The sequence below is a fragment of the Neoarius graeffei genome, chromosome 27 (assembly GCF_027579695.1).
Source record: "Neoarius graeffei isolate fNeoGra1 chromosome 27, fNeoGra1.pri, whole genome shotgun sequence".
NCBI lineage: Eukaryota > Metazoa > Chordata > Actinopteri > Siluriformes > Ariidae > Neoarius > Neoarius graeffei.
This window is the reverse complement of record NC_083595.1, coordinates 7,793,446-7,820,559: the sequence shown is the minus strand read 5'-3', so window position 1 is coordinate 7,820,559 and position 27,114 is coordinate 7,793,446. Positions and strand designations below refer to the sequence as shown.

The window sequence follows — 27,114 nt, the reverse complement described above, 5'->3', positions numbered from 1 at the left end:
AAAAAAATAATGTACAGTACATATAAAATGCTGTATCTTCTAAACTTAAAACTTGACAGAGAAACTCTTTGCGGGTCACATTAGCGAGTTACACAAAGTTACAGAACGAAACGCCAAACAAGATGAGATTTTCATGACCATCAGGTTTCCATTATTCGAAGCTAATAATGTTGCACAGCCCCAACTCTAACAGCTAAACGCTAACTCAGCTCTAACTGTTCTATTCTAACGATCAACTCTTGCTTGAAATAAAGCTGTTCTATCTGTTCTTCTCTGTTCTAAAGGGCCTCCAGATCTTCGTGTTGTTCACTTTAAGAGCGCCAATCTTTAAGAAGAAAGCCCTCGCTCTTCTCAAGATCATCCGAGCTCCCATTTCGGCCATACACAGAAAGACGTTTGATCTGCAGACGGATCATGAAGAGAGCGACTTTGACCTGTATGAGCTGTCGCATTGAGAAAACGGAAAGAAATTCGTGTAGATGTGGCCGTGGCATGGCGGTTGGCGCCATCATGGTTTCAGGATTTCCACCAAGAAAAGTCCCTAGAGTTTACACACCAGTTCAAGCAAACAGGACGGCTATGGTAAAGCAAAGAGTCAGTCTTTACAAACACGGTGATCAGAAAAGCATCTCAAGCATTCACACCTTGAAGCAGAAAAGCCTTATTCAGATAAGCAGCAGAAGACGACGTTGAGTTAACGTAGCCCTTTTTTCCTTGAGTGTATTGTGTAGGAAAAGATACGTGAAGCACACAAGACAGAATGGTTTAGACAAAAGATCTCCAGCATCTGGGTCGTTCTGGAATTCGGGGTACATTTCGCATCTCTGAGATAAGCCTTTTGTTATTTTCCACAAAAGAAATCTCTATTGAATCAGTTTTGATTGAACAATAATGCAAATTATGACAAACTTTCACTAATAGCGATGCTTCATGTACATTTTAGACCTAATTTATCCATAAAACATTAACTAAATGCACCACCCCTCCCCCCACGCACACATTATTGGCTGTCTTCAACTCCTGATTCATCCATTCAACTCTAAACAGGAAGTGGTTCAGTCTAACAAATCTATTTTTTTGAGGCTTATTCTATTCACAGTTATAAAATCGATTGTATAGAGTTTATTTTCTGTATGATGTGAAATTTCAGTAATAAAAAAAAATGTTTTATCTGTCCCAATGTTCTTGTCAACTCTGTTATAAAGCCGCATAAAATCCACAAAGACTTTTAATAATAATAATAATAATAATAATACGCATGACACCTGCACCGAGTGAGGTCACTTCCTTTGGCGGGAAACTTCAGAAAGTGAGGCAGTGAGTTAATTATGTTCTGTTTCTTCTCTCATTAAATTTGAACAAAATGTTGAGGATTTTACACCAACAGGAGATTAATTATTCGTCAACTCTGTTGCTGCAATATACACACGTAGACGACTTGCAACCACGTGATCAAAATGCGCTACGGCGTGAGCGTCCGCCATGATGGTGGATCTACAAAGCAACTCGGATGGCAGCCGCTGAAAGCGTGCCTGTAAAAAAATGCTGAATTTTCGCACTATTACCACGATTTGAACGGTCGAGCGAAGATTTGATACAAAAAGAAGATAAATATGTGTGGTTTTGACCCGTATTATTTAAAAAAAAGTCAGACTTTTCTGAAAATAAGACACTTCTACCGACCATCGAGTATCAGCATAGGTCATTTCGTCCAAAGCCTTTTTCATACGCACTATCAGTTATTTTATATTTCAGGTATTTGTTTGTTCAAAAAAAAGGAGGAATTCTCAATGGAATTTGACCGAAGCAGCTTCAACACTAAAGAGCGTACTAAGGGGCGTAACCACATTGGCCTGTGCCACTTGCTGACCCTGGGATGAGTTTAACTCCCTTGTCATTGCAGGGTGCTGGCTTGCATGTCTGTCTCCGGCTGGATCACGTTAAATCTTTAGGTACGGAGCAGCACTCTCGCTGGGGGCTTCGTTCGTGAATCCTGGGCTGAGGCACGGTCCTACCGACCCGAGATTGTATTCTTCTGAAGGGGGAGGCTTAGAGGGAGGTGCCCGTAAAATTTGGCTTCGCTGTGAGCTCCATTGGCAGAGTTATTAATTTTTAAAGCTGGCTGGATCACGTTAAATCTTTAGCTGTGGAGCAGCGCTCTCACTGGGGGCTTCGTTCGCGAACAGCGGAATACCTGAAATATAAAATAATTGATAGTGCGTCTGAAAAAGGCTTTGGACGAAATGTCTTAACTATTGGATGAAATGGGCATTAGACAAAGTGTCCTGATCTCCTCGTCTCCTCTCTGTACTAAACCTCAGAGTTCCCACACCCTCTTTCCAAATCACGGACGGAATTCTAAAAAATCGGAATGTGTCACGGTCACGAGTACTGCTGTGACCACAACCATATACAGCACAAAGATACAGCAGAGCTAAAAGAACGCTTAAAGTAGTGGAAAAACAAAGAGAGTTGCGCACGCATGACTACGTTTTGTATGGAATGTCACCTGACCGCGCGTTTCTATATCCACCAACATGGCCGACATCCGGGTCTCGATTTTGCTTTGACGTCACTTGCAAGTCAAGGATTGGAGTGAATAAATTCTGTCATTTTTTTAAAACAACAATATGATTAAAATCTATAAAATTCTTCTTTAAAAAAATAAAGAATACACTCTACGTGGTAGCTAGTTTGAGGTTAGCATGTGGAGTTCAGACACAAAGTGTCGGAAAACGTCAACTCTGTTGCCATCGATTCTGTTAATGGATTGCCCAGTTTAACTAAAAATTTTTTGAATTTTTGAATAAATACTTAAAGTCTTCCAGGTTTCAGGTTTGAAAATACTTACAGGGATGTGATTTTTCCGCGAATTCGCGGAATTCCGCTTTTTTCACCTCAAAATTAAAAAAAAAAAATTCAGATTTTTCGCTCAAAAATCCTCATTCGTATCCTATTCATTCCGACTTTCAGTAATTCCGTCATTGAGATGAAACGAGGTACGTGATTGGCCCATCGCTCTGTAACAACCAATGAACGCGCTTGTTAGATAGCTGTACGTAAGCTCGCTTCAAACAAAGAGTTGAAAGATGGCAGCCTCCGTGATCGAGTGTAAAGATGCAAATTGAGTTAAAGAAATTGACAGAATAGTGAAAAACAAGTTCCGCTGGGAATGGTTGGAGAAAGAGGTTGCTACAGACGTTGGACATAAGACTGTGAGACATTTGTTCAGCGATTTCGTTCTTTGGGGAGAGGGCAGAGGTCTCTGGCTGTCAAGTTTGGGGATGCTGGGACCTCCCCTGCCCGAGCTACGAGAGTGCAAAGTCGGGCTGGAGCCCGGGATAGAAACGAAACCTAAGCGGAGCGTCGCGGCTCGCCTCGGGGCGAATTATGTCCCGAGGCGCGGGGCTAGCGCGCCCTGCCCGCACTGGTTGTTTGGGGGGAGGGCAGAGGACTCTGGCTGTCAAGTTTGGGGATGCTGGGACCTTCCCTGCCCGAGCTATGAGCATCCAAAGTCGGGCAGGAGCCGCCGATGGGAAAGCGAAACTGAAGCCGAGCACCGTGGCTCTTCGCCCCGAGGCGTGGGGCTGGCGCGCCCTGCCTGCGCTGGTTCTTTGTGGAGAGGGCAGAGGACCCTGGCTGTCAAGTTTGGGCATGCTGGGACCTCCCCTGCCCGAGCTACGGGCGTGCAAAGTCGGGCTGGAGCCCGGGATAGAAACGAAACCTAAGTGAGTGAACATAGTAGTTTTGAATATCCTTAAGTGAGTGAACACTGGGGTTCTGAATATCCTTAAGTGAATGAACACTGTGGAGTTATGATTATCCTTTGGTGAGTGAACACTATAGAGTTATGTATATGAAGTTGACATTGCTAGAGTAGAAACTGCAGAAAAAAAGTGACTGATATGCTGGAACTGGACATGGATGCTAGCATCTTTTTTTCTTTGAGAGTTCCTGAAGACTTGTGGATGAATTCTTATGTTGCATCATGTTTGTTTGAAAAGGCACATTTAGGTATGTTCAACTTCTACAGTAATTGAAAGTATAAATTTTGTTTTTCCTTATACAATTTTATATTTATTCTAATGCAGATGATTTAATTTAGAATGATATTTTTAGGTTTCATGTTTTGGCTTTTTGTCAGTTAAGAATCATTGAATTTACTATAGGGGCTCAGAGTTGCATGTTGACCATTAAATTGGCTTGAATTTGTTAATCATGACAAGTTTTTTCTTGTGTGTTTGCTTGCCATTTTAGTACAATTTTTAAGTCAGAAAACCCCAGAACCCAGGAGCTTCGGGGGGCTTCGCCCCCCTTATCCCCCCACCAGGGCACTGCCCTGGACCAGCTGGGGGCCTGCAACCTCCAGACCCCCGGCTAAAATTTTCAGATAATTTCACCAGCCCCAAATCACATCCCTGTTGTAATGTTACATTTGAAGTGCGTTCTATGACGACAAAAGAGTTGAATGGGGGGGAATCACTCCAACTTTTTTATTTTCTTTCAACGCTTGAAATGTACCTGCGGTTCTAGAACAGGCCATCTGTGCAAGCAAAGTGAGACTGTAGCAGGTGAAACCAGCCGCTATTTTATTTTAAAAGTGCGCATCGTCATCATCAATTTCCACTTAACTGCCTCTTATTATGAGTTACAGTGAGTCAGGACACAAAAGGTATGCATTTTGTTTAAACTTGAAACATTTTGTTTTGCAGAGAATTTTTATTCCACACTACTGAAAATAATTTTTAAACCCCAGTGAAACACTTGAAGCTGAATTATTATTATCGAATGCACGGAAATCAAATAATGAACATAAAAATCGAGTTGATTTTCAAAATATGCAAATTACATCGCAATGCACAGTCCTGTGCAAAAGTCTTAGGCACATGCAGTGATAATGCTGTAGAGCAAAGATGCCTTCAAAAATAATGAAATTAAATGTTTCTACATTTAAAAACAAAAACATAAAGCTCAGTAAGCAGTAATGCATGAAAAAAAAGTCAGTATTTGGTGTGAGGCAACCTTTTGCTTTAAAAAATAAAAATAAAAATAGTAGTCGCAGATACAATGAGTGGAGTTTTATGCGGAAATGATCTGTAGGTTTTACTGAGCATCTTAGGGTGTTTTCACACTTGGTCCCTTTCAGCCATCTAACCGAACTCAGATCGATGACTCAGCATTTTTTGCGCATATGTGAACACTCCAACCGTACCCAGACCCCTTTAAAGCGAACCGAACTGAGACCACCTCAGGAGGTGGTCTCAGTACGGTTCACTAAAAATCAACGGTACGGTTCGCCTAATCTGCGCATTGTGAACAAAAAGCGCACCGGGTTCACTTCGCCTTTTTCACTGTAGTTTAACCTTCTTCGTTTGCCGTAGCTGGTCACGTGACTGTAGCAGGGAAACTCAACTTCCTTTTGGACCTTACCACAGCCGCTGGAATAAATTTATTTTCCTTAATCCACACTATTTTGATCAAAGAATGCAGCAGACATTTTGATTCAAGAGAAAATTACCCAGAATTCCGTGCACTGGGGGTCTGAGGGCTCTAGAGGACCTGGTGTGAACAGAAAGAGGACTGAGGCCCCATCAAAGCTTAACTGGACCAGAAAGAGAACCCAGTCCTCTTTGTAATAAATTCACAGTGTGAACACAAAAAGAACTGAGTTATTTTTCTGTTGGTCGGTCCACTTAAAGAGGACTGAGTCTGGTTCCTTTAAAGGGGACCAGGTGTGAAAACACCCTTCCAGAACCAGCCACAGTTCTTCTGGACCCTTTGACTGTCACACTCGCGTCTTCATTTTACACCAAAACCCAGTAGCCTTCATTATGTTTTCTTTTTTTAATCTGAAAAGTGCGCTCTTATGGATCGAATATGCTGCTCAGATCTCAGGCACAAACTTTTTTTTTTTCCTGTAACGTTTGATTTTGTACTGTGGGGGGGAGAAGAAGAACGTTTGGAACTCTCAAATATTTTTGTAATGTTTTGACTCGATAATGTAGAATTCATAAAATAGAAATCTATAAAAAAGTTTGTAGAGAAAAAAAACAAGGTACCTAAGATTTTCACACAGTACTGTATATTTCGAATACATTATATATTCTTTTTAAAATATGAAATCAGAACACTTTTGAATTAAAAAAAAAAAAGGTAGAGATTCAAACTTTCACGCTCTTGCATGTGATTCTTTTTTAAACAGATAGGGAAAAAAAATCTATGGTGTCTGGAATAGAAATCAAATCCTGTCGAACTGAATATTTATAGTAAGAAAAAAACATCCAAGAACAGAGATTACACACACATTTCAATGATGATGGCTGATGGGTTGTTTTACAATCAGGGTACAAAGTTTGTGTCACAGGGGTCCAAAATTCTAATTGATTCAAACTGGTTCTTGTACCAGTTTTTAAGTGAAGGACAAGTTAAAGAACAGGTTTCAGGTAATTTTTTGACATGTGTGTATGGTAGTTTTGTGTAATCTGCTAAACAAATGAAGTGATGCTCGCAGAGGACTTTTTTTTTTGACAATTCAGAATCCACGACTTCCATAGTGCTTTTAAATAGAAGGCTGTAAGCTTTGTGTTAGTTGTCTCTAATATTTACGTCCCAATATCTTGACCACATTTTCGGATGAAAATAATCATTTTAGATATGTTATTTTATATTGAAAAATTAGCTGTCTCGGAGAGGACATTTTTTTGACACAATTCCATACTAATTTGATCAAAATAGTCTGAAAACTTACTGGCATTCAACATTAAAACTTTACGTTTCCAATGATATGGAACCAAATATTTGTTTTATGGTATAAAGAGTGATTTAAGTGCATCCCTTTTGGAGCTACCTGTGGTCAAAAAAGCACTTTTTCTAAATGACACGAGTAATTTAGCTAAATATGACATGTATAGCCATACATTCACCAAAAATAACATTATCACCAAATTTTTTTTTTGCATGGTAAATAGAGCTATCACAGGGCTACAATAAACAACCAAGTTTATTTAGTCAAGCCTTTTGATATTGAAGATAATAAGTGTTAAATGTGATTTTTAGCTTGCGTACCCTGATTGTAAAACAACCCTGATTTAAAAAAAAAAAAAAAGTTAGAGATTTATTCTTGGCCTTAAAATGTAATATTTCCAAGCATGGAGTTGGAGTTTGTGGTGTGAATTACATCTTTACATCTCTTTACTAACTCCACAATCATTTCACAACAATCTGTCATGTTGCTTAATGAAATGAAATGAAAAATGATTTCCTCATTCTAGTCCCTTCAAAAAGCAGAAGTGTTCATTCGTCCATTTCTACACTATTTAATTGTGAAAGAAAGAGCAATTTGGGTATAAATTATTAAAATGAACATTACAACCTTTCCCTGACCCAGCAGGAGGCGTTTAAACAAACGAAGCGATGAAATTTATCATCATTACACACTACAACATAGTGCACGTCTTCTAGCCACGCCCACTTACAGACCCTTCTCAAATCCGTCAGTTCAGTTCAGCGGGAATTCATTTTAAACAGCATACGATCAAAAATAACAAAAAAACACTTACAAGGTAAAATAAACATGCTCAAGTTTTACGCAGAAACTTTTCGCTGCGAGACATTAACTACTACTAGCTTAAAATAATCAAATTGTTGAAATCAGGACGTACATACCTATCCGGAAAATAAATTCCGAATGCTGATTATAAATAAAACAACTTTTGTGTCAAAAAAATTTAAAATAAAAATTCGTATAATGGTACCTGTATGTAGCTAGAAAAGTTAATACTATTTGGGAGGTTAAGAATTAGGATGAGTCTTCATGAGCCGTAAGGTTTTAAATATTCAAGTTTCAGCTTTTATACAGAAAATTCTGCCCCTTGAAATAAAAATAAGAAAAACGTCAAGTCAGAAAGTTAACACTTTTGAGCAAGATTGCAAAACTGTCAAGAAATGCTCATACTCAACAATGAAATGTTTTCGTTTTTACCGCATATAGTTATATAAACAGAGCGGCGGCTACAATTAATCACCGACAGTCCTACAACAGTTATTATTGGCTAATTAATCAACCAGAAGACCCGCCTTGCCCTTTGATCTCGTCATCTGATGATATAGCTCGTTACCAGAGATGGAACTTTTTCAGCATAATCAGCAATTTTTCAGAAAACCCGGACGTCATCATCGCAGGTAAGCACGGTGGAAAGATCATGGACATGTTTTTACTGATCAAATTTCTAAACGCGCGTTTGAGAAGTCACGTGCGTGAGGTGTCGATAATAGTGATCACTTTCACTGGTGTCCACCATTATCGACACTCTGTGGAATTAAGGGACATTTACAACTGCTATGGCTCGATCTTTGTGTAACATTGTTGAAGTCGATGAAGTACTTTAAAAAAAAATACAAGTGCTGCGATTTATAATAATTGTTTTTTTTCTGATCCATAACAGAATGGAATGTTTATAGAGCGTTTGGAATCCGATTGCAATAAATAGAATTAGAGCAGAATTAAATTCCTAGCATATAAAAAAATTTGCATGCTTGAAATATTCAGATTTTCCTATTCCATTCAGAATTCTTTTTTGATTTTGTTGTAAATATCTACGACATATTACAATATCAGTAGACATTTTGCATTTTGGTTCAAGGAATGACATGCAACCTTTGACCTGGATGCTCATGTGATTACAGTGTCAATTCCCTGTTGACGTTCATTGGTAAACGACAAAACTAGATATTAATACAAACAACAACGAATGATGAACAAAATGTGATCTACGAAAATACTTAGAAAGTGTAACAAAGATTTTCTGACGCAGGTTAAACATTATCAGTTCATTTGTTTACAAACATCAGAATTACTTCTTCATTTACATAAACACCAACATCCATATATTTATATAAAAGATATTTTGTATTAAATATAAGTCCATGTCAAACTAATTTTAAATAAAAACTGTTTTGTTAATACCACATACTGATTATTTTGTTACAAATAATTATCTGGGTGTCGATAACTGTGGACAAAGGTGCCGATAATTGTGGAACGGTGGCACGTGATCTGATACGCTGAGTAATCAGGAATCAAGTCTTTTTTTCCTAGTGGAAGTTTGAGTAATTATTCATGCACAATTTATATACTGAAAGTCTTTTCTACTTTTGCAACAGCCGAAAGATCGTTAAGGTGTCGATAATTGTAGCCGCCGCTCTATATACAGTACCAGACAAAAATTTGGACACACTTTCTATCTAATTCAATAGTTTTTCTTTATTTTTATTCATTAGAAGTCACTTCTTCACGTCTTAAAGTAATGATGGAAGTCGTTTCTCTTTACTCAGTTGTTCGGTTCTTGATATAATACAGTAAGGATTAATAGTATTGTTATTATTTACTATTTGATCGCAAACGCATTGAGACTCGTTCACTAATTAACTTTTGACGAGACACACCTGTTAATTGAAAAGCATCCCAGGTGACGACCTCATGAAGCCGGTTAAGATAACGCCAATAGTGTGCAAAGCGTCATCAAGGGAAACGCTGAAGAATTGAAAATATGAAACTTTTTTAGTTTCCTGCAAAATCTGATATGTTATTTCATAATTTTTATGTCTTCAGTGTCGTTCTACAATGTAGAAAATCGTCAAAGTACAAAAAAAAAAAAGCTATGAATGAGTAGAGTAGGGGTGTACAAACTTTTACCTGGTACTGTATGTATAGTTTTATGTTATATGAAAATTACAGCTTTGAGAATTCAAATGTTTCTGATCAAAGTATCATTTTAGTTATGCTATTATTATTATTTTATTTTTTTTAGAAATTAAAGAATTGCTAATCCATCAAATATAAAAACAGATAGTTAAAGGTACCGAATCGATAAGCTACAAAAGGACGCTGAGCTCAAACAAGTGGCTTGAAAAGTAAACGGAAAAGTAAACGGAAAAGTAAAAATATAACGTAATCGTCAGTCAGCGCATGCAAATATACCTCGAGATTGAAACAGGCGCCGACTTCTCACCTCAATTCTGAAATTATTTGACGTGATTACTGGCTGAATCTAGTGACCTGCTATGATGAAGCTATTGTGTTAAACTGAGCTAAAACTAATTCATTCACGTCTTAGAAACTATTCGATGAGCCTGAAGCTGCACTGGAGCTAAAATTTGCAACATGAAGAAACATCAACATCGGAAATAATAAAAGATTTCTGTAAATTTCGAGCGAAAGCACTCGCTATGCATTATGCACAAGATTTATGTTGTGTTCTGGGTAATAATTACATCGTGTATGATCCGGGGAGTGTAATTCGTCACTAATGTTCCACATAGTGCACTATGTAGTGAACAGGGAACAAATTGGGACGTGTGCGTTACCAGCTAAAATCAAATTTACAGAGTGGTTAAATTAATACGGCTGTATTTTGGGATGCGAACTCGAGCCATGAAACCCGATCCGATGTTCCCGACATGTCTTTGTTAAATAAATGACAAATTCAAATTGTTGACATACAACCCCGATTCCAAAAAAGTTGGGACAAAGTACAAATTGTAAATAAAAACGGAATGCAATGATATGGAAGTTTAAAAATTCCATATTTTATTCAGAATAGAACATAGATGACATATCAAATGATTAAACTGAGAAAATGTATCATTTAAAGAGAAAAATTAGGTGATTTTAAATTTCATGACAACAAAACATCTCAAAAAAGTTGGGACAAGGCCATGTTTCCCACTGTGAGACATCCCCTTTTCTCTTTACAACAGTCTGTAAACGTCTGGGGACTGAGGAGACAAGTTGCTCAAGTTTAGGGATAGGAATGTTAACCCATTCTTGTCTAATGTAGGATTCTAGTTGCTCAACTGTCTTAGGTCTTTTTTGTCGTATCTTCCGTTTTATGATGCGCCAAATGTTTTCTATGGGTGAAAGATCTGGACTGCAGGCTGGCCAGTTCAGTACCCGGACCCTTCTTCTACGCAGCCACGATGCTGTAATTGATGCAGTATGTGGTTTGGCATTGTCATGTTGGAAAATGCAAGGTCTTCCCTGAAAGAGACGTCGTCTGGATGGGAGCATATGTTGCTCTAGAACCTGGATGTACCTTTCAGCATTGATGGTGTCTTTCCAGATGTGTAAGCTGCCCATGCCACACGCACTAATGCAACCCCATACCATCAGAGATGCAGGCTTCTGAACCGAGCGCTGATAACAACTTGGGTCGTCCTTCTCCTCTTTAGTCCGAATGACACGGCGTCCCTGATTTCCATAAAGAACTTCAAATTTTGATTCGTCTGACCACAGAACAGTTTTCCACTTTGCCACAGTCCATTTTAAATGAGCCTTGGCCCAGAGAAGACGTCTGCGCTTCTGGATCGTGTTTAGATACGGCTTCTTCTTTGAACTATAGAGTTTTAGCTGGCAACGGCGGATGGCACGGTGAATTGTGTTCACAGATAATGTTCTCTGGAAATATTCCTGAGCCCATTTTGTGATTTCCAATACAGAAGCATGCCTGTATGTGATGCAGTGCCGTCTAAGGGCCCGAAGATCCCGGGCACCCAGTATGGTTTTCCGGCCTTGACCCTTACGCACAAAGATTCTTCCAGATTCTCTGAATCTTTTGATGATGATATGCACTGGAGATGATGATATGTTCAAACTCTTTGCAATTTTACACTGTCAAACTCCTTTCTGATATTGCTCCACTATTTGTTGGCGCAGAATTAGGGGGATTGGTGATCCTCTTCCCATCTTTACTTCCGAGAGCCGCTGCCACTCCAAGATGCTCTTTTTATACCCAGTCATGTTAATGACCTATTGCCAATTGACCTAATGAGTTGCAATTTGGTCCTCCAGCTGTTCCTTTTTTGTACCTTTAACTTTTCCAGCCTCTTATTGCCCCGTCCCAACTTTTTTGAGATGTGTTGCTGTTATGAAATTTCAAATGAGCCAATATTTGGCATGAAATTTCAAAATGCCTCACTTTCGACATTTGATATGTTGTCTATGTTCTATTGTGAATACAATATCAGTTTTTGAGATTTGTAAATTATTGCATTCCGTTTTTATTTACAATTTGTACTTTGTCCCAACTTTTTTGGAATTGGGGTTGTATAAAAGGAATAAAACACTTCATGGTGTGCTTTTATTGGAAAACAATCAAACAGTGTCTCCACTTCGTCACACCACACCATTGCTGTTTATTTTCCTACAGCGGCGCGGCGCAGACGGGTTTTGTTTTCTTCCTTACCTGTACAGCTTAATGTGAGTTTTAAATAATATATTCGTGAAAAAAAAAATTGGATGTTTTTGTACCGGGTTTGAGCTGCACCAAATGTACTGTGTTTAATGTGTTTTTGGAAATTCACTTTAAGTATAAATTTTTGAAAAATGTATTTAAAAAAACCCAAAAAACCCACACATTTATAATACATTTTCAACAAATACCTGTATATACAAACTTTAACTCAAACTTCTCAACAGCTGACTGGATTTAGCCGGATTTACGCTCTCTATAGCAAGAGAATTCAAAAAATGCTAATACTGTTGCTAACAACAGCCGCCGATTAGCATCGTGCTAATGACTTAGTGCTAATCAGTAGGTTTTTAGAATTTATTCATCGTTACATTCGTCGACTTTTCTTCGAAAGATCATACAAAAATCAGAAATCAATCATCAATAATAAATAAGAGGTAAATTCCTTCGGAGGAGTTCGTTAGCAAATAGTGCAAATAGTGACGGAATACCTTTTTTTTTTTTACATATTAGCACAAGATCAATTAATAAACACGTACTGTAACCCTGTATTTGTTTGTTCAGCACTTGACAGCTGTGTGAGGAGTGTGATGGAGGAACATGACGGTCATGAACACTGATAGTATTCCTCCATCACACTCCACCTCTTTTGTTTCGAAGCTTTAGCATTTAGCTAAACATTCAAAAAAAAAATGTTGTTTTGTTGCGTAAACAGGTAAAACTCCGTCCTTTCTTCTTCCGTTCCTGTTTCTCTCTTTAGGATGATGTGGCCTGGCCGTGGACCCTGAAGCGATACACACAGGTGTACTCAGGGTGACCCCAATTACTGAGGATCCTCAACTCCACCAGCCCAAACACCTCACTGTGAGGGAGCTGAAAAACACAAACGTCCAAACGTTCACGAAGAAAGGATGACAAATTCATTTATTCTTAACATTACGCTCGTTATCAACGTGTTGGGACCGGTTTTCAACTCGACTCCTAAGGGCCTCTGCATGCTCTTGCGACAAGGCTTTCGCAGATAGCTTTTCGCAGACAGTTGTAATTTATCGTTGAGCGGGGAGTAATAGGCGTGCGCGATGTTATTCACCGCCACAACGCAAGGGGGCGCGAAGTCGCGAAATCGCTAGGAGTAGTTGGTGGGTGTGGTTAGTGGAGTGTTTATCCTCCGGTTACTTATAATGACTAGAACTGGAGTCGTATAGATATACGTACTTCCTCACTTCCTCGATCAACCGCTCTTCGTGCTGCTCCATCTTCGCTCGTGTTTTTAAAAATGGCGGTCGTGAAAACAAACCAAACCGGGAAAGTAGGGAAGCGGAAGTGCGTGTACAGCGGATGTAGAGTGGACCAATCAGAGCCCTCTTGTCTGCGACGCTGTCTGCGAGGCTTCTGCGGTGGTCACAATTTTTGGGAGGTGCGCGCAGAGCGTCTGCGAAGGGGGGGGGCTACGCAGACGCCATCTGCGACGCCATCTGCGAGGACTGCGTTGTCAGCATAAATTGGCCTTAATTATTCATTGTTTACAATCCGAGACATTAGAGCTGTTTGAAAATGACAGGCATGAGCTGCGTTTTCATTGCAATGCTGCGCAAAAATATGGAATCAATTTTGTGCCAAAATGTTCATACAATACTTTTGAAATATCAAACAAAAATGACAAATCAAAATACAAAAAAAAAGTCAATTTTTTTAGACTGGCAAACAAATTATTCGTGTAATCGTGCAAAATATCAGTCTGTTACTCTTCAGAAACCTTTTATTTTTGTTCCGCGTCTTTCTCAGTTTTGCTTGACATCATTTATTTTGGTTGCGATTCCAGCTTTCTCGTTTGCGCTCCCTGACTTTTTGCTTGCAGTTTTGGCACAAACTTCACGTGTGGGCGGGCTGTCCAGGAATGCATTCCCATTGGCTAACTTGTGTTTGACTGACAGCTACGCTCAGCCATTCCCTACTCGGATTCTGGCGGACTGTTTGACGAGTGACCGATCCATTGACGGTAAACAAGGATCGAGTGGACTTCAGTGGCGACTATGATACTGAATTAATTCAACAGAGTGTAAGTACGGGACAAATATGTTGTATGTGTTGCAGTAGTACAAAATCCGAGTAGGAAATGGCCGCAACAGCCTCCGGAAGAATCGCTGAGCGTAGCTGTCAGTCAAACACAAGTTAGCCAATGAGAATGCATTCCTGGACAGCCCACCCACACGGGAAGTTTGTGCCAAAACTGCAAGCAAAAAGTCAGGGAGCGCAAACGAGAAAGCTGGAATCGCAACCAAAATAAATTACGTCAAACAAAACTGAGAAAGACGCAGAACAAAAATAAAAGGTTTCTGAAGAGTAATAGACTGATATTTTGCACGATTACACGAATAATTTGTTTGCCAGTCTAAAAAAATTGACTTTTTTTTTTTTTTGTATTTTGATTTATCGTTTTGTTTGATATTTCAAAAGTATTGTATGAACATTTTGGCACAAAATTGATTCCATACAAAAAGAGAAGTGATTTTTTTTTAAAGAAGGCGACAAAACACAACTGTCCGTGAACGGTCTGAAAAAGATTTTTCTGTTCAATTTTTTTTTTGGAAAAACATTGCTTTGCCGAATCATGTGAGTGTATAAATGTCTTTGCAAGATTTAAGTGTTTTTCCAAAAACTCACTTGTACAGTGTCTTGCAAAAGTATTCGTCCCCCTTTGGTGTTTGTCCTGTTTTATCGCATTACAAGCTGGAATTAAAATGGATGTTTGGAGGGTTAGCACCATTTGATTTACACAACATGCCGACCACTTTAAAGGTGAAAATTGTTGTTTTATTGTGACACAAACAATAATTAAGTTGAAAAAAACAGAAATCTGGAGTGTGCATAAGTATTCCCCCCCCCCTCCCCTTTTGTATGAAACCCCTAAATAAGAGCTGGGTTTCAGTTGCGTGACTTTTCTTAGCGGAAAGTTTTACCGGAAGTGAAATAGCTGGTGGTCTAAACAGCTGCCGTAGTGCAAACAACTAGCGATAAGTTATCAGAGTACGCTCGTAATCTAGAAGCCACTGCTTGCTTTAGATATATTCAGAAGATTGCTGTGTGCAATGGAATCGACCCCTACAGTCTGGGAAAGAAGGATTTGTCATACGATCTCGAAAACTCCCCTTCAGTCGAGTTCCCCGACATCTCGAACTATCTGGTGTTGCAGACGTCCTTCTACACCGTAAAACAGATGAAAGCATGGAAGAGTATGGAGGCTTACAACTTTTTTGTATGTGGCTGGGTAAAGGACCTTGGGATCAAGTCACTGCCGAATGAATCCTGTATTGTTTTTGCCCGTGTGAGTTTTTTTTTAAGCTTTTCATTCGCGTCTTTACAACGAAGCGCTGCAAGTTGAAGTGTAAACAAACAACAGTTGGCTTGATTCTCACTTGTGTTGGCTCTGATCTCTCAGCTAAATCATTCACAAAGATCATGTAACCCCTTTAAAGACCTGGATCCTAGTTAAATAAGACGGAGAAGTGATCACCGCGCATTGTAACTGTACGGCTGGGGAAGAATTTTGTTGCGACCTTCATGCATATGGACTTTGTGAGGAGTAAACAAAGAAACAGCTGGGGACTTTAGTGCGTCGTGATTAAAAAAAGTACCGTAAAATAACAACACATAGCAAGAAAAGTACTTGGAAAACACTAAGGACAGAGCTGAGAGGGAGATACAAACCTTTCACCAAGTGATCGCTGCAAACTTGAACGTGTTTCGACTCGGCTCCCTTCGATTTCACTGAAAATCCACCTTTCTCTACGTCTTTTTGTGGAATCCTGCGTTCGTTCACCCTTTTTTATTAGTTCACAGGGAACCCTGAAGAACGTTTTATCAGTTTCACGGTTTGATCGATTCAAACAACCTGAAACAACGCAAGCGTAAGGCATTTTTCATGCGAGCAATGCACCTTCTTTGTACAAACACTTTGTCAACTGAGCTTTGGTAGACCACCAGCTAAAGTTTTGAATAACTAATGAGGCGGATGTGACGTCACATGAAACCCCTAAATAAGAGCTGCTCCAACCAATTCACTTCATAAGTCACATAATTAGTTGATTAAGATCCACCTGTGTGCAATCAAAGTGTCACATGATGTCTGTATAAATCACCCTGTTCTGGAAGGACCCTGACTCTGCAACACTACTAAGCAAGCAACATGAAAACCAAGGAGCTTCCAAACAGGTCAGAGACAAAGTTGTGGAGAAGTATAGATCAGGGTTGGGTTATAAAAAATATCCCAAACTTTGAATATCCCACAGAGCACCATTAAATCCATTATAGCAAAATGGAAAGAATATGGCACCACGACAAACCTGACAAGAGAAGGCCCCGCCCACCAAAACTCACAGACCAGGCAAGGAGGGCATTAATCAGAGATGCAACAAAGACACCAAAGATAACACTGAAGGAGCTGCAAAGATCCACAGCGGAGATGGGAGTATCTGTCCATAGGACCACTTTAAGAATGGGGCTTTATGGAAGAGTGGCCAGAAAAAAGCCATTGCTAAAGAAAACATGTTTGGAGTTTGCCCAGCAGCATGTGGCAGACTCCCCAAACACATGGAAGAAGATTCTCTGGTCAAATGAGACTAAAATTGATCTTTTTGGCCATCATAGAAAATGCCACATGTGGTGCAAACCCAACACCTTGAGAACACCATTCCTACAGTGAAGCATGGTGGTGGCAGCATCATGCTGTGGGGATGTTTTTCATCTGCAGGAACAAGAAAGCTGGTCAGGACTGAAGGAAAGATGGATGGCACTAAATACAGGGCAATTCTGGAGGAAAACCTGTTTCAGTTGGCCAGAGGTTTGAGACTGGGATGTAGGTTCACACTCCAGCAGGATAATAAACCGAAACATAGTGCTAAAGCTACACTGGAGTGGTTTAAAGGGAAACATTTAAATGTCTTGGAATGGCCTAATCAAAGCCCAGACCTCAATCCAATTGAGAATCTGTGGCATAACTTGAAGATTGCTGTACACCAACGCAACCCATCTAACCTGAAGGAGTTGGAGCAGTTTTGCCTTGAGGAATGGGCAAAAATCCCAGGGGCTAGATGTGCTAAGCTAATAGAGACATACCCCAAGAGACTTGCAGCAAAAGGTGGCTCTACAAAGTATTGAAGAATACCTATGCACACTCCAGATTTCTGTTTTTTCATCTTAATTATTTTTTTGTGTTACAATTAAAAAAAAAAGAAGAAAAATTCACCCTTAAAGTGGTCGGCATGTTGTGTACCGTAAATCAAATGGTGCTAACCCTCCAAAAATCCATTTTAATTCCAGCTTGTAATGCAACAAAACAGGACAAACACCAAGGGGGGGATGAATACTTTTGCAACACACTGTATCCATAGCTTACATTAAGCAGGTTAACAGAAACCCGATTATTGATGTTCAAAAGAACGGAGTGTGTTTTTCCCCTGATTTGCTCGCTCACCTGCACTTTGAATGTCTGGATGGACTCTCCGTCCTGGTCGTAAACAAACGTTCCAAGAAGTTTCCCTTCCTCGTTCTCCTCGTTGATAATCCCCTAGAAGAACAGGCAACGAATAAATTAACAATCGAACAAATTGGGAAGATAAAAACAAAAGAGAAAAAACACAAACAAACATGAAATGCAAGAGCTCAGAACGCACGGTGTCTTTTATTAGTGGGGTTTTTTTATTGCTAGCGTGTGTGTGTGTGTGTGTGTGTGTGTGTAGGGACTCACGTAAACGGCGAAGTCTTTGGGAGCGCTGTCGATGCGTCCCGTGGGGGAGAGAACTTGGGGCAGATGCTCCAGGGTGACGTGAGTGATTTGTACAGGGTGAGACAGAGCGATGACCAGGAAGCCTTCAGAACCACGAAACGGCCAGCACTTACCAGGGTAGAGTTCGGGCTGTGATCACACACACACACGCGCAGCATGATGGCTTTATTGTTTTTAAAAATGCTGTCCATTTTAAGGAAAAATCTGCATTCTGAAATAGGGGTCGACCGATAATCGGCCTGGCCGATATATCGGGCCGATATCCTGCATTTTTAGGGTTATCGGTATCGGCCATAATTTCCACCGATATGCCGATAACATGCCTTTTTGCAGCCATTTGTGACCCCTCACCGAATCCAGGGACACATGTCGGCCGAAACGAATCCTAGATAATCGCAAAAGAAGCAATTTTTTTTCGAAATTTGTGATTTTTGTTTTTTTCCATCATGTGCAAGTTGAGATCTTGAAGAATGCAATCAGTATGTCTGTGAAGATTCTCAATCATCCAGGTCATAGTAAACTGTGGGTAGTAGAAATGGGCAACTGGACTTGCTTGAAGATTCTTGAAAACGTTTCACCTCTCGTCCAACTGAGGAACTGAGGAAGCCTTTTGGACGAGAGGTGAAACGTTTTCAAGAATCTTCAAGCAAGTCCAGTTGCCCATTTCTACCACCCACAATGCAATCAGTATTTCAGATAATAGATTGTTTTGTTGGAAAAGCATACATTTTTTGTTGCAAATTGTCTCGTTTTTGTCAGGACTGTAGCCTGCTGGGGGGTGTGGGTAAATTACCATATGGGCCATTCACATGATGATTTAAGTCTTTTTTTTTTTTTTTTTCGCAAATCAGCTGTATGATACGAGCTGAGCTCATGGCTACTTAAGCTGCATACAGGCGTGTAATTTCACTATGGAATGAGCAAGTTAAACAGAGCACAGAGGAGCTGAAACACCGCGAAGCAAACAGACACACGGTAGTTACATCGGAGATAACCATTTCTAGCAAAAAAAACCGCAACCTCGTTTTCCAGATTGAATGGAATACTTGAATGATCGGATGATACACGGACCGTTCTAGGATTACATTCCATCGGAGGCATTGGTGTGTGCAAGGCGCCGTTTCTCTTTCTGATGGGGTAAGTTTATTAATCTAAGGCTGTGTGGTTATTTTTGCATGTAATGGAGAGTGTTGTGGTTTGGTTAAGCCTAGGTCACAACCGGACGTACAATTTTTTGGCCGTGCAATTTTTGGCGTTTCCCAAATTGCTGCGTTTTTTTTTTTGTTCATGGAGAAAGATGCGCGTTGGCCATAAGTTTGTCTTGCAACCTGAAAAAAATGTAAGCGCCCGTAGAGTTTGTTTGACATGACGAAGAACCTCTGCGGCCAGTCTGCAGCCGGTCTGCGGCTCGAAAATCAGCACATCACACGTGCGCTCTTGTGCGTTTCATGCACGCTCTCGTGCGTTTCTTGCGTTTTTTGCATTTAGACCGGCCGTAGGAGCACGTACGGCCGGTTGTGACCGAGGCTTTACATGAAACTAGCGTTGTGTTAGTTGTGTCATCATTGTGCTATCTTTCTTTCTTACGGTGTGAGTAATTTTTCAACCACAAAACGTTAAAGTATACTTTAGGACTTATTTTTGTACTTCATAATTGTGTTGGGCATACTTTGCATGGAAGGAAAATTGACGTGGTGATCTTTGTTTACATGAAAGTGGCATCGTGCTAGCTCGTAGGGGGTAGGGCTTTCCTTAATGTCATGCAGATGAGCACCATTATGTGCCCGCCCTACACCCAGAGTAGCTGAGATGGAAAACTTTGAGGGCGATTTTCTCCCTTTTCTGTTTTAAGAGGTATACACTTTCAAAAGGCCACACATTCCTCAAATATTGTCAGATCTCCACATGGAAGGCATCATTGGAAAGCTTAGAAACTGTACTTTCTGAATCTGTCAATAACTCAAAATGCCCCCAGGCAGACATGTGTCCCTGGATTCTGTTTTCTGACACATTTTGTTCTTAACGCGACTGTCACTGCACGTCCTTTCCTGCACTCGCCTCTCTGAGTTCAAGAACACGGTCCTGCCCACCACAACATCTGATTTGTTTGGCACAAGAGATATAGCCAATCGACACGCGTAGCTAAACGCTGTGAACTGTTTCAAGGCGGCCGTACGGGCACTCGGGCAGAAGCGGCACAAGGGATACAGCCAATCAACACGCGTAGTTAAACACTGTGAACTGTTTCAAGGCGGCCGTATGGGCACTCGGGCAGAAGCAGATCCCACTTCAAGGTAAGGACACGCTGCTTTTGCCGCAATAAGTCACAAACACACAAGTTGCAAAAGCACAACATCATTATATGTTTACATTCTTCATCTACTACTCGTTAAAATTGTCCATTTGCATCTGTGTAGCCAGGCAAACTTAGCTTACGGAAGGAAGCACTTGAATTAGCCTACAACCAACTAGTCTCGCTGAAACTACATGTAATGCTTCCTTCACTACAATATAATCCTCCTAAATTGGGAATATTAGGCTTGGGCATTAAAAGCATTAGAATGTAGACGGTTACTTGATAAGTTGTTACATAATAGGGAGTGATAGCTGACTTTATGTTTGATTTTACTTTTTAAAAAATGCTGCAGGCAGCTCCCTACACTTGATTTGTTATTTAAAAACTACTTGAAGTTGGTAAGTATTACTTAGTTCTTAGTGTAAAAGAATCCAGAGTGTATTTTCATTTATTTTCCACTGAAAATGGTGAGCTGTAATATAGTAGGGAGTGATTTATTTTTTTATTGGTGAATATTTATTTTATTATTATTTTATTTCTCATTTTATTCTAACTAATGTTTGACTTTATTGTACAAATGCTGCTGGCATCTCCCTGCACAAAATTTCATGTTCAATTTTACAATTAAACATACATTTCATGGATATGAAGGTCTGTGTCAGTGTGTGCTATGTTTAATTTCATGTGAATTATAATGTTTACATTTATCGGTGGGGCGGCACGGTGGTGTAGTGGTTAGCGCTGTCGCCTCACAGCAAGAAGGTCTGGGTTCGAGCCCCGTGGCCGGCGAGGGCCTTTCTGTGCGGAGTTTGCATGTTCTCCCCGTGTCCGCGTGGGTTTCCTCCGGGTGCTCCGGTTTCCCCCACAGTCCAAAGACATGCAGGTTAGGTTAACTGGTGACTCTAAATTGACCGTAGGTGTGAATGTGAGTGTGAATGGTTGTCTGTGTCTATGTGTCAGCCCTGTGATGACCTGGCGACTTGTCCAGGGTGTACCCCGCCTTTCGCCCGTAGTCAGCTGGGATAGGCTCCAGCTTGCCTGCGACCCTGTAGAACAGGATAAAGCGGCTACAGATAATGAGATGAGATGAGATGAGACATTTATCGGTTGCACATATCGGTTATCGGCATCCCAATTCCATAATTATCGGTATCGGCCCTGAAAAAAACATATCGGTCGATCCCTATTCTGAAAGCATGTGTGTGATGATTCCTGGTCTTTACAAGTGTCATAAGATAGAACCGTGTGTGTGTGTGTGTGTGTTACCTGTATAACAGTGCGAGGGCTTTCAGAAGGATACCACAGAGGAAACCCAAACAGGCTGATGCACGCTGATCTGGTGTGATACGTCTCTGAGCAGCGAGTGTTTACAACACTGGCACCTACACACACACACACGAACATTAAACTACACTAAAGTGAAACACTGGGAGAAAAGGAGCCGTTCAGACAAAACAAATGATCAAATTCTCTGCACAAATGCAGTTTCGTGCTGATTGTTTAACATCTGTGACCTTTTTTTGTCTGGATTGCTATTTTATTTTGCTAATCTTGAAGGTAATTTAAAGGTAACCCTGGGTTTTTAGACACACACACACACGAAGACCAGCTTGTGTGCATAGTTTGTAATCTCTGCTAACAGACGAGGTCTCAAATAAAACTGATATCATTTGTAAATAAAAGCTCTCCTAATACATTTATTATCACGCACGCTGAGTGAAGAGGACTCTTAATCCCCGACGCGTTTCCAGCAAGCCTTTGAAGTAGCCGATCGTGACGCTCGCTCGCTACTGTACTCCATTTTCAGCCCTTGACCTTTGTACACTTTGTATTTTCCCCTGCTTCATGTTAGCTTTGTAATGTGTGTAGATAATCTGGAAGCTCAATGCCTAAACATTTTATCCACTTCTTTTGTTACATATAGCTACGGATATCTGATATCACTGCAGATAATTGTGCCCTTTTGTAACTGTGTGGAATGTGCAGAGGTGCTTTTACTCCTGGATTTGGTGACGTAGGGAGAACAGGAGGACTTCTGTTTGGAAAAGGGGAAAAAAAAATCGTACTTAACTTTTGTTTATTAAATTGGCAACAAATCTGTTCTCTTCGATTCGTGTTGTGAACCTCGCGTCCAAACTTTCCAATCCTCAAACCTCCAAATTCCACCCTTACGCCTTTTCTACCAACCAGACTTGTGGTACTCGAGTCTGACTCGTGCCCTAATTTTAACGACTCGTGACTCGACTTGGACTTGAGCGCTAATGACTCGGACTCGTGCATTAACTGCATTCGGGCTTGTAAATTGGAAACGAGGACTCGGATTTTTTCTTTATTTTTTGTAACATGCCATAATAATTTGGCAAAAGATATTTATATCTACATTAATTTTTGTACTAATTTCTTGCAAGAGTGTCACACCTGTGCGCCTTGGTGCGTGCATCAGATAAGACTCTCGGGCGCGCTCCGGACAGCGCATGCGCCAAGCGGACTCTTACACCATAAACGACTCGCATCTACACAGGATTAAGGTGCAATCAGCACACTGATATAAAAACTGTTAAAACACACTTACTTTGCGAAGTATTGAGTTGCGTTGCTGACATTACCAAGCCTTATTTTCTTGTTTGGTTTCCTGATCCCTGATTTCCTGTTTCTCGTCTTTGATTCTGCCGAGTCTACGATAGCCTGTTTGTGCCTCGCTCGACCTATTGCTTGCTTCATCGTTTTATGATTTTGCCTGCCGTTCTGGATTGTTTACCGTCTTCATTTGTATTAATAAACACACCTTCTGCACTTACATCCGTCTCCCAACCGTCCCTGACAGAATACTTCACACTCCCTGATAAAGAGAAGCACATTCACCTGTTCATACGTCATGTTCAGGAACAAGCTAATGCTAATGGGGCTAAAACAGCCGCCGTCACATGGTGCGGTTAGAGTCTTGTTCTTGGACTCGACTTGGATTAACAGTGGACTCGACTTGAAATTGTTTTTAATGACTCAGACTTGAACACTGGGGACTCGAAAATGAATATCTACAATAGCAGAACAAAAGCTTGCAGGTAATCAATACGATCCGCCATCTTGCTACGACGGTTTACTCTTGTTGTGCACTGGGCAATGAACTCCGTAAATGACACATCCTTGATTACAATGGCTCTACAGAGAACTCTTTTCTCATGACACAAAAAGAAAAAAAAATCTATCTATCTATCTATCTATCTATCTATCTATCTATCTATCTATCTATCTATCTATCTATCTAGAGAGAGAGGATATTACATGGCTCTGTGAAGATATGAAGTAAAATATTTTCAGCACGAGAAGATAAACTTCATATCTTCGCGCCACTCTGTAATGTTCTTTACATTATATGGACACATTCACAAAAAATACACAAGTTAATCAAAATAATTTTTATACTGAACCGGTTCACCATTTTGACAACTCGCGTCTAGTCAGCGGGAAAACACTGGGAGTGACATCATCGGCGTGAAATATCGGGAATTATTTTTTTCGCGGTGCGGTTTCCATCAAATCCTGCGCTCTGATTGGCTGGCGAGCGGGTCTGTATCCTACGGTACGGACCCCAGTTACGGACCCCGGTTATGGACCTCTGGCGACTCGCTCGTTCACAACAACAACAAACATAGTAGCATTTTTTGTCAACATTTATCTTTTTTTAATAAGATTTATTTATAAGATTATCAAAAATCTTATAAATTTTTGGCAGCATTTCTCAGGAGAACAGCATTAATTTTACAGCATGGATAGCGATAACGACAGTGTTCACAGCGAAAGCGAGTTTTACTACCCTGGGGAAGAAGAAATAAAAGAAAACATTTCAGGAGAAAGCTAAAAACCTCTAACTGTTGCTAACGCCGAGCAAAAACATGGCTGAATCCTGAATGAATCCTATCTGTATAAATAGGGGACTACATAGGCGGCAAAATGTAGTTTTTTTCCTGCCATGGAAGTGCACTTGTATACCGAGGAGGAAGCCATTTGCATTACAGCCGTGAATGAGGATTCAAAATGTTGGCTCGGCTCGGTTTTCCCTTTTGGGCGCTCTCATTCTCTGTTAGAATTTGGTAAAGAAAAAAATAAATATATTATTTACCAGCTTAAGGTCGGTCTGTATGGGGAAATATTTCACGATACGGACCTCCCAGCTGGTAAATAACATATATTTATTATACATACAGGACACATTTTCCATGGAATAAAAACATGTTTTCTATTCCCTTCTAGGGGGTTTATTGATAGCATGCAATACTGTGATCATATCGTTTATCCTCCATGTATTACGCCACTCGATCCAATGGAGAATGAGCATGCAATATTGTTATAATATTGCACGCTGTCAAGACAACACGACGTCACACGTCAGAGCTCATGCGAAGATCCAATGACAAAACCTTTCTGCTGTGCATGCACACAATCATTTCTTTGTCCACCAGGAAAGAGAGAAGACGAGGCTAATCTAGTGCTACTGCTAGGATTCGCGATGCTTTAATTCAGCACTAAATAAATAAACAAACTGAAAACTGAAGACGTTCTGAACACCTGAAAGGCTACCGAAACTTCATTGTATGTTCTTCATGCATATTTACAAGAGAAAAACATACCAACGGACATCGAAAAACTGGAAAAGAGACACGTCGGAGATGTACAACTTCCGTGCTAGCAAGCGACTGTGACAATTTGTAAACAAACATGGCTATGAAGTTTGTTTTGTTAAAAGTGGAAGATTTTTAGAGAATTTTGGCTGCCAGGTCGCTCCATTGTGTGTTGATGTTGATTTTAAAAGTAACTAAGTAAATTACACAGGGAAAATAATAATAATAATATTCAGCTTGACTGCGCTAGCATTAGCTTTTGCTAGCATTGGCCTTCACTAACATGATACTGGCTGGAAGGTAACTGGACTGCCGAGCTAACAGCTCCGAGTCGCAGGAGAGCTTGCGTTGGCCTTCGAGAACGCTGATATGAACAGAGTGTATGTACAGTATAATAATAATAATAATAATAATGGCTGGCTTTTTTTCGTGGTCTATCAGATATATTCCATTCAGCTACTCGTCTTTGACTCGTTCAAGATCATGCTAGCTGAATGGAATATATCTGATATACCAGGGGTGCTCAACCTGTTCTACTTTAAAGCCCACCTATTCATACTTGTAACGAGTCGGGGTCCATTAAAAAAGATCCCCGATTATTTTGGCTCATCTATTCTATTATAATCTAATAATCTATTGTAAAGTGTATTAATGGAATGCAGCATCACTCCCTGTTACAGATGGGAGCCCAAGAATTAAATAAATACAATTAAAACAATTTTTTAATTGTAGGTATTGTATTTAAAATTGTATGGATGTACCAGAAGCCAAACCCATGCATGCAGGTCATTCTCAGTCAGAAGGGATTAATGATCCAAAAGTGGAGTCTGGTCAAGTAACACAAGAACTTATTGCCATGTTTGTATTCAGCAAACAAGCAAGTTATTAAAACCAAGAAGCGGATATAGAAACCACTCAATGGGATTAGATCCTTACACGCCAACAAAGAAGGATTTTTCCTATGAAAGAAAAATTTACGAGCTAAATTTGGCATTAGTAGAATCAATTTTGATCCAATTGTAGCTGGAACGTAATACAAAGACAATAGTTATGCATACTGTTAATTAACTTAATGTGAAAATAATTAACAGATAATCAACAGATTAAATTTTTTTTAAGACTGTGTATATTTTTAATCTTTTGTATTTGCAATTGTTTGTATCTGTACATGCACGACCCCACCAGCTCTGCTGATCAACTTATCGTCTTTAAATAAAGTCATTCATTCATTCGGAGTTGGAAAATTATCCATCTGTTGAGTTCCCTGACATTTCAAACTACCTGGTGCTGCAGACATCGTTCTACACGGACACACAGATGAAAACCTGGAAGAGCATGGAGGTGTACTGTACAACTTTTTATATGTGGCTGGGTTAAAGATCTGGGGATCAGGACACTATGATAAATCCTGTATCATTTTTGCCCGGGGAAGGAGGAATTTCTAGGCTTTTTCTACGCGTCTTTGAGAAGGTTGCTAGTAGAGCCCTGCACTCCCGCGGGACCCGACGCAAAGCAGTGCGGCGCGGGACAAATTTTGAAAGCTCATTGCGGGCGCGGGCGGGAGGGGGAGTGCACAATCCGGGAGCGGGCGGGAGAGGTGATAAGCTGCAGTCCCGCTAACTAAAAACGTGTTTAAAATAAAACTTATAAATTATTAATTTATGTCTATCATATATAATTTGTGCTGGATATTTTATTTGGCATTAATAAAAACATTTTAAGATGCCTATGCCAGTACATGCCGTGCCAGTTTGGCAAGTGTGGGAAAGTCATAGCAGTGCTTTTTCCACCACAGCAGGATATCTTTAGATTGGTGTGATTCGGATCCAGTGAGTTTCACTTTCAGATAATCATCAATCTTGGAGTCTAAAGACTTCGATTCAGCACCCGTAGCACCGACATCCTCCCATTCCTCAAAGTCACGAAAAGTGACCTTTTTAGGTGGAGGTGGCTCCGCGCTTTCATCAGTTTGGACATCAAACCCCAGCTCCTCGGTCATCTCTTTCACAGCTTCCGTCATGTATTGTCTTTCATTTGCATTGATCATCCTAAGATGACGCAGCTTTGGAGTAAGGAAAGTTGCTACTTTATACAGCATGTCAATTCCGTTTGGGACAAGGTGACTTGGTGACAGCAGTTCGTCTAGGCGTTGCGCACACGCAGATG

The 27,114-nt window shown here is 40.2% G+C and overlaps 2 protein-coding genes across 4 annotated transcripts in view; one reads left to right on the top strand and one right to left on the bottom strand.

Moving 5' to 3' along the window:
* The window catches only part of adgrg7.1 (adhesion G protein-coupled receptor G7, tandem duplicate 1), an 86,278-nt gene extending 85,823 nt beyond the window's left edge, over nucleotides 1–455 (top strand). Inside the window, exon 13 of the mRNA XM_060911198.1 lies at nucleotides 285–455. Coding sequence (XP_060767181.1) covers nucleotides 285–455 — 171 coding nt within the window. The remainder of the gene's footprint in view (nucleotides 1–284) is intronic.
* An 11,211-nt stretch (nucleotides 456–11,666) lies between these two features.
* Nucleotides 11,667–27,114, bottom strand: part of sun2 (Sad1 and UNC84 domain containing 2) — a 90,298-nt gene continuing 74,850 nt past the window's right edge. For all 3 annotated transcript variants that reach the window (XM_060911996.1, XM_060911997.1, XM_060911998.1), the window contains 4 exons: nucleotides 21,596–21,711; nucleotides 17,995–18,162; nucleotides 17,722–17,814; nucleotides 11,667–13,121 (listed from right to left, as the gene is read on the bottom strand). In XM_060911996.1, coding sequence (XP_060767979.1) covers nucleotides 13,005–13,121; nucleotides 17,722–17,814; nucleotides 17,995–18,162; nucleotides 21,596–21,711 — 494 coding nt within the window. In that variant the 3' untranslated portion in view covers nucleotides 11,667–13,004. The remainder of the gene's footprint in view (nucleotides 13,122–17,721; nucleotides 17,815–17,994; nucleotides 18,163–21,595; nucleotides 21,712–27,114) is intronic.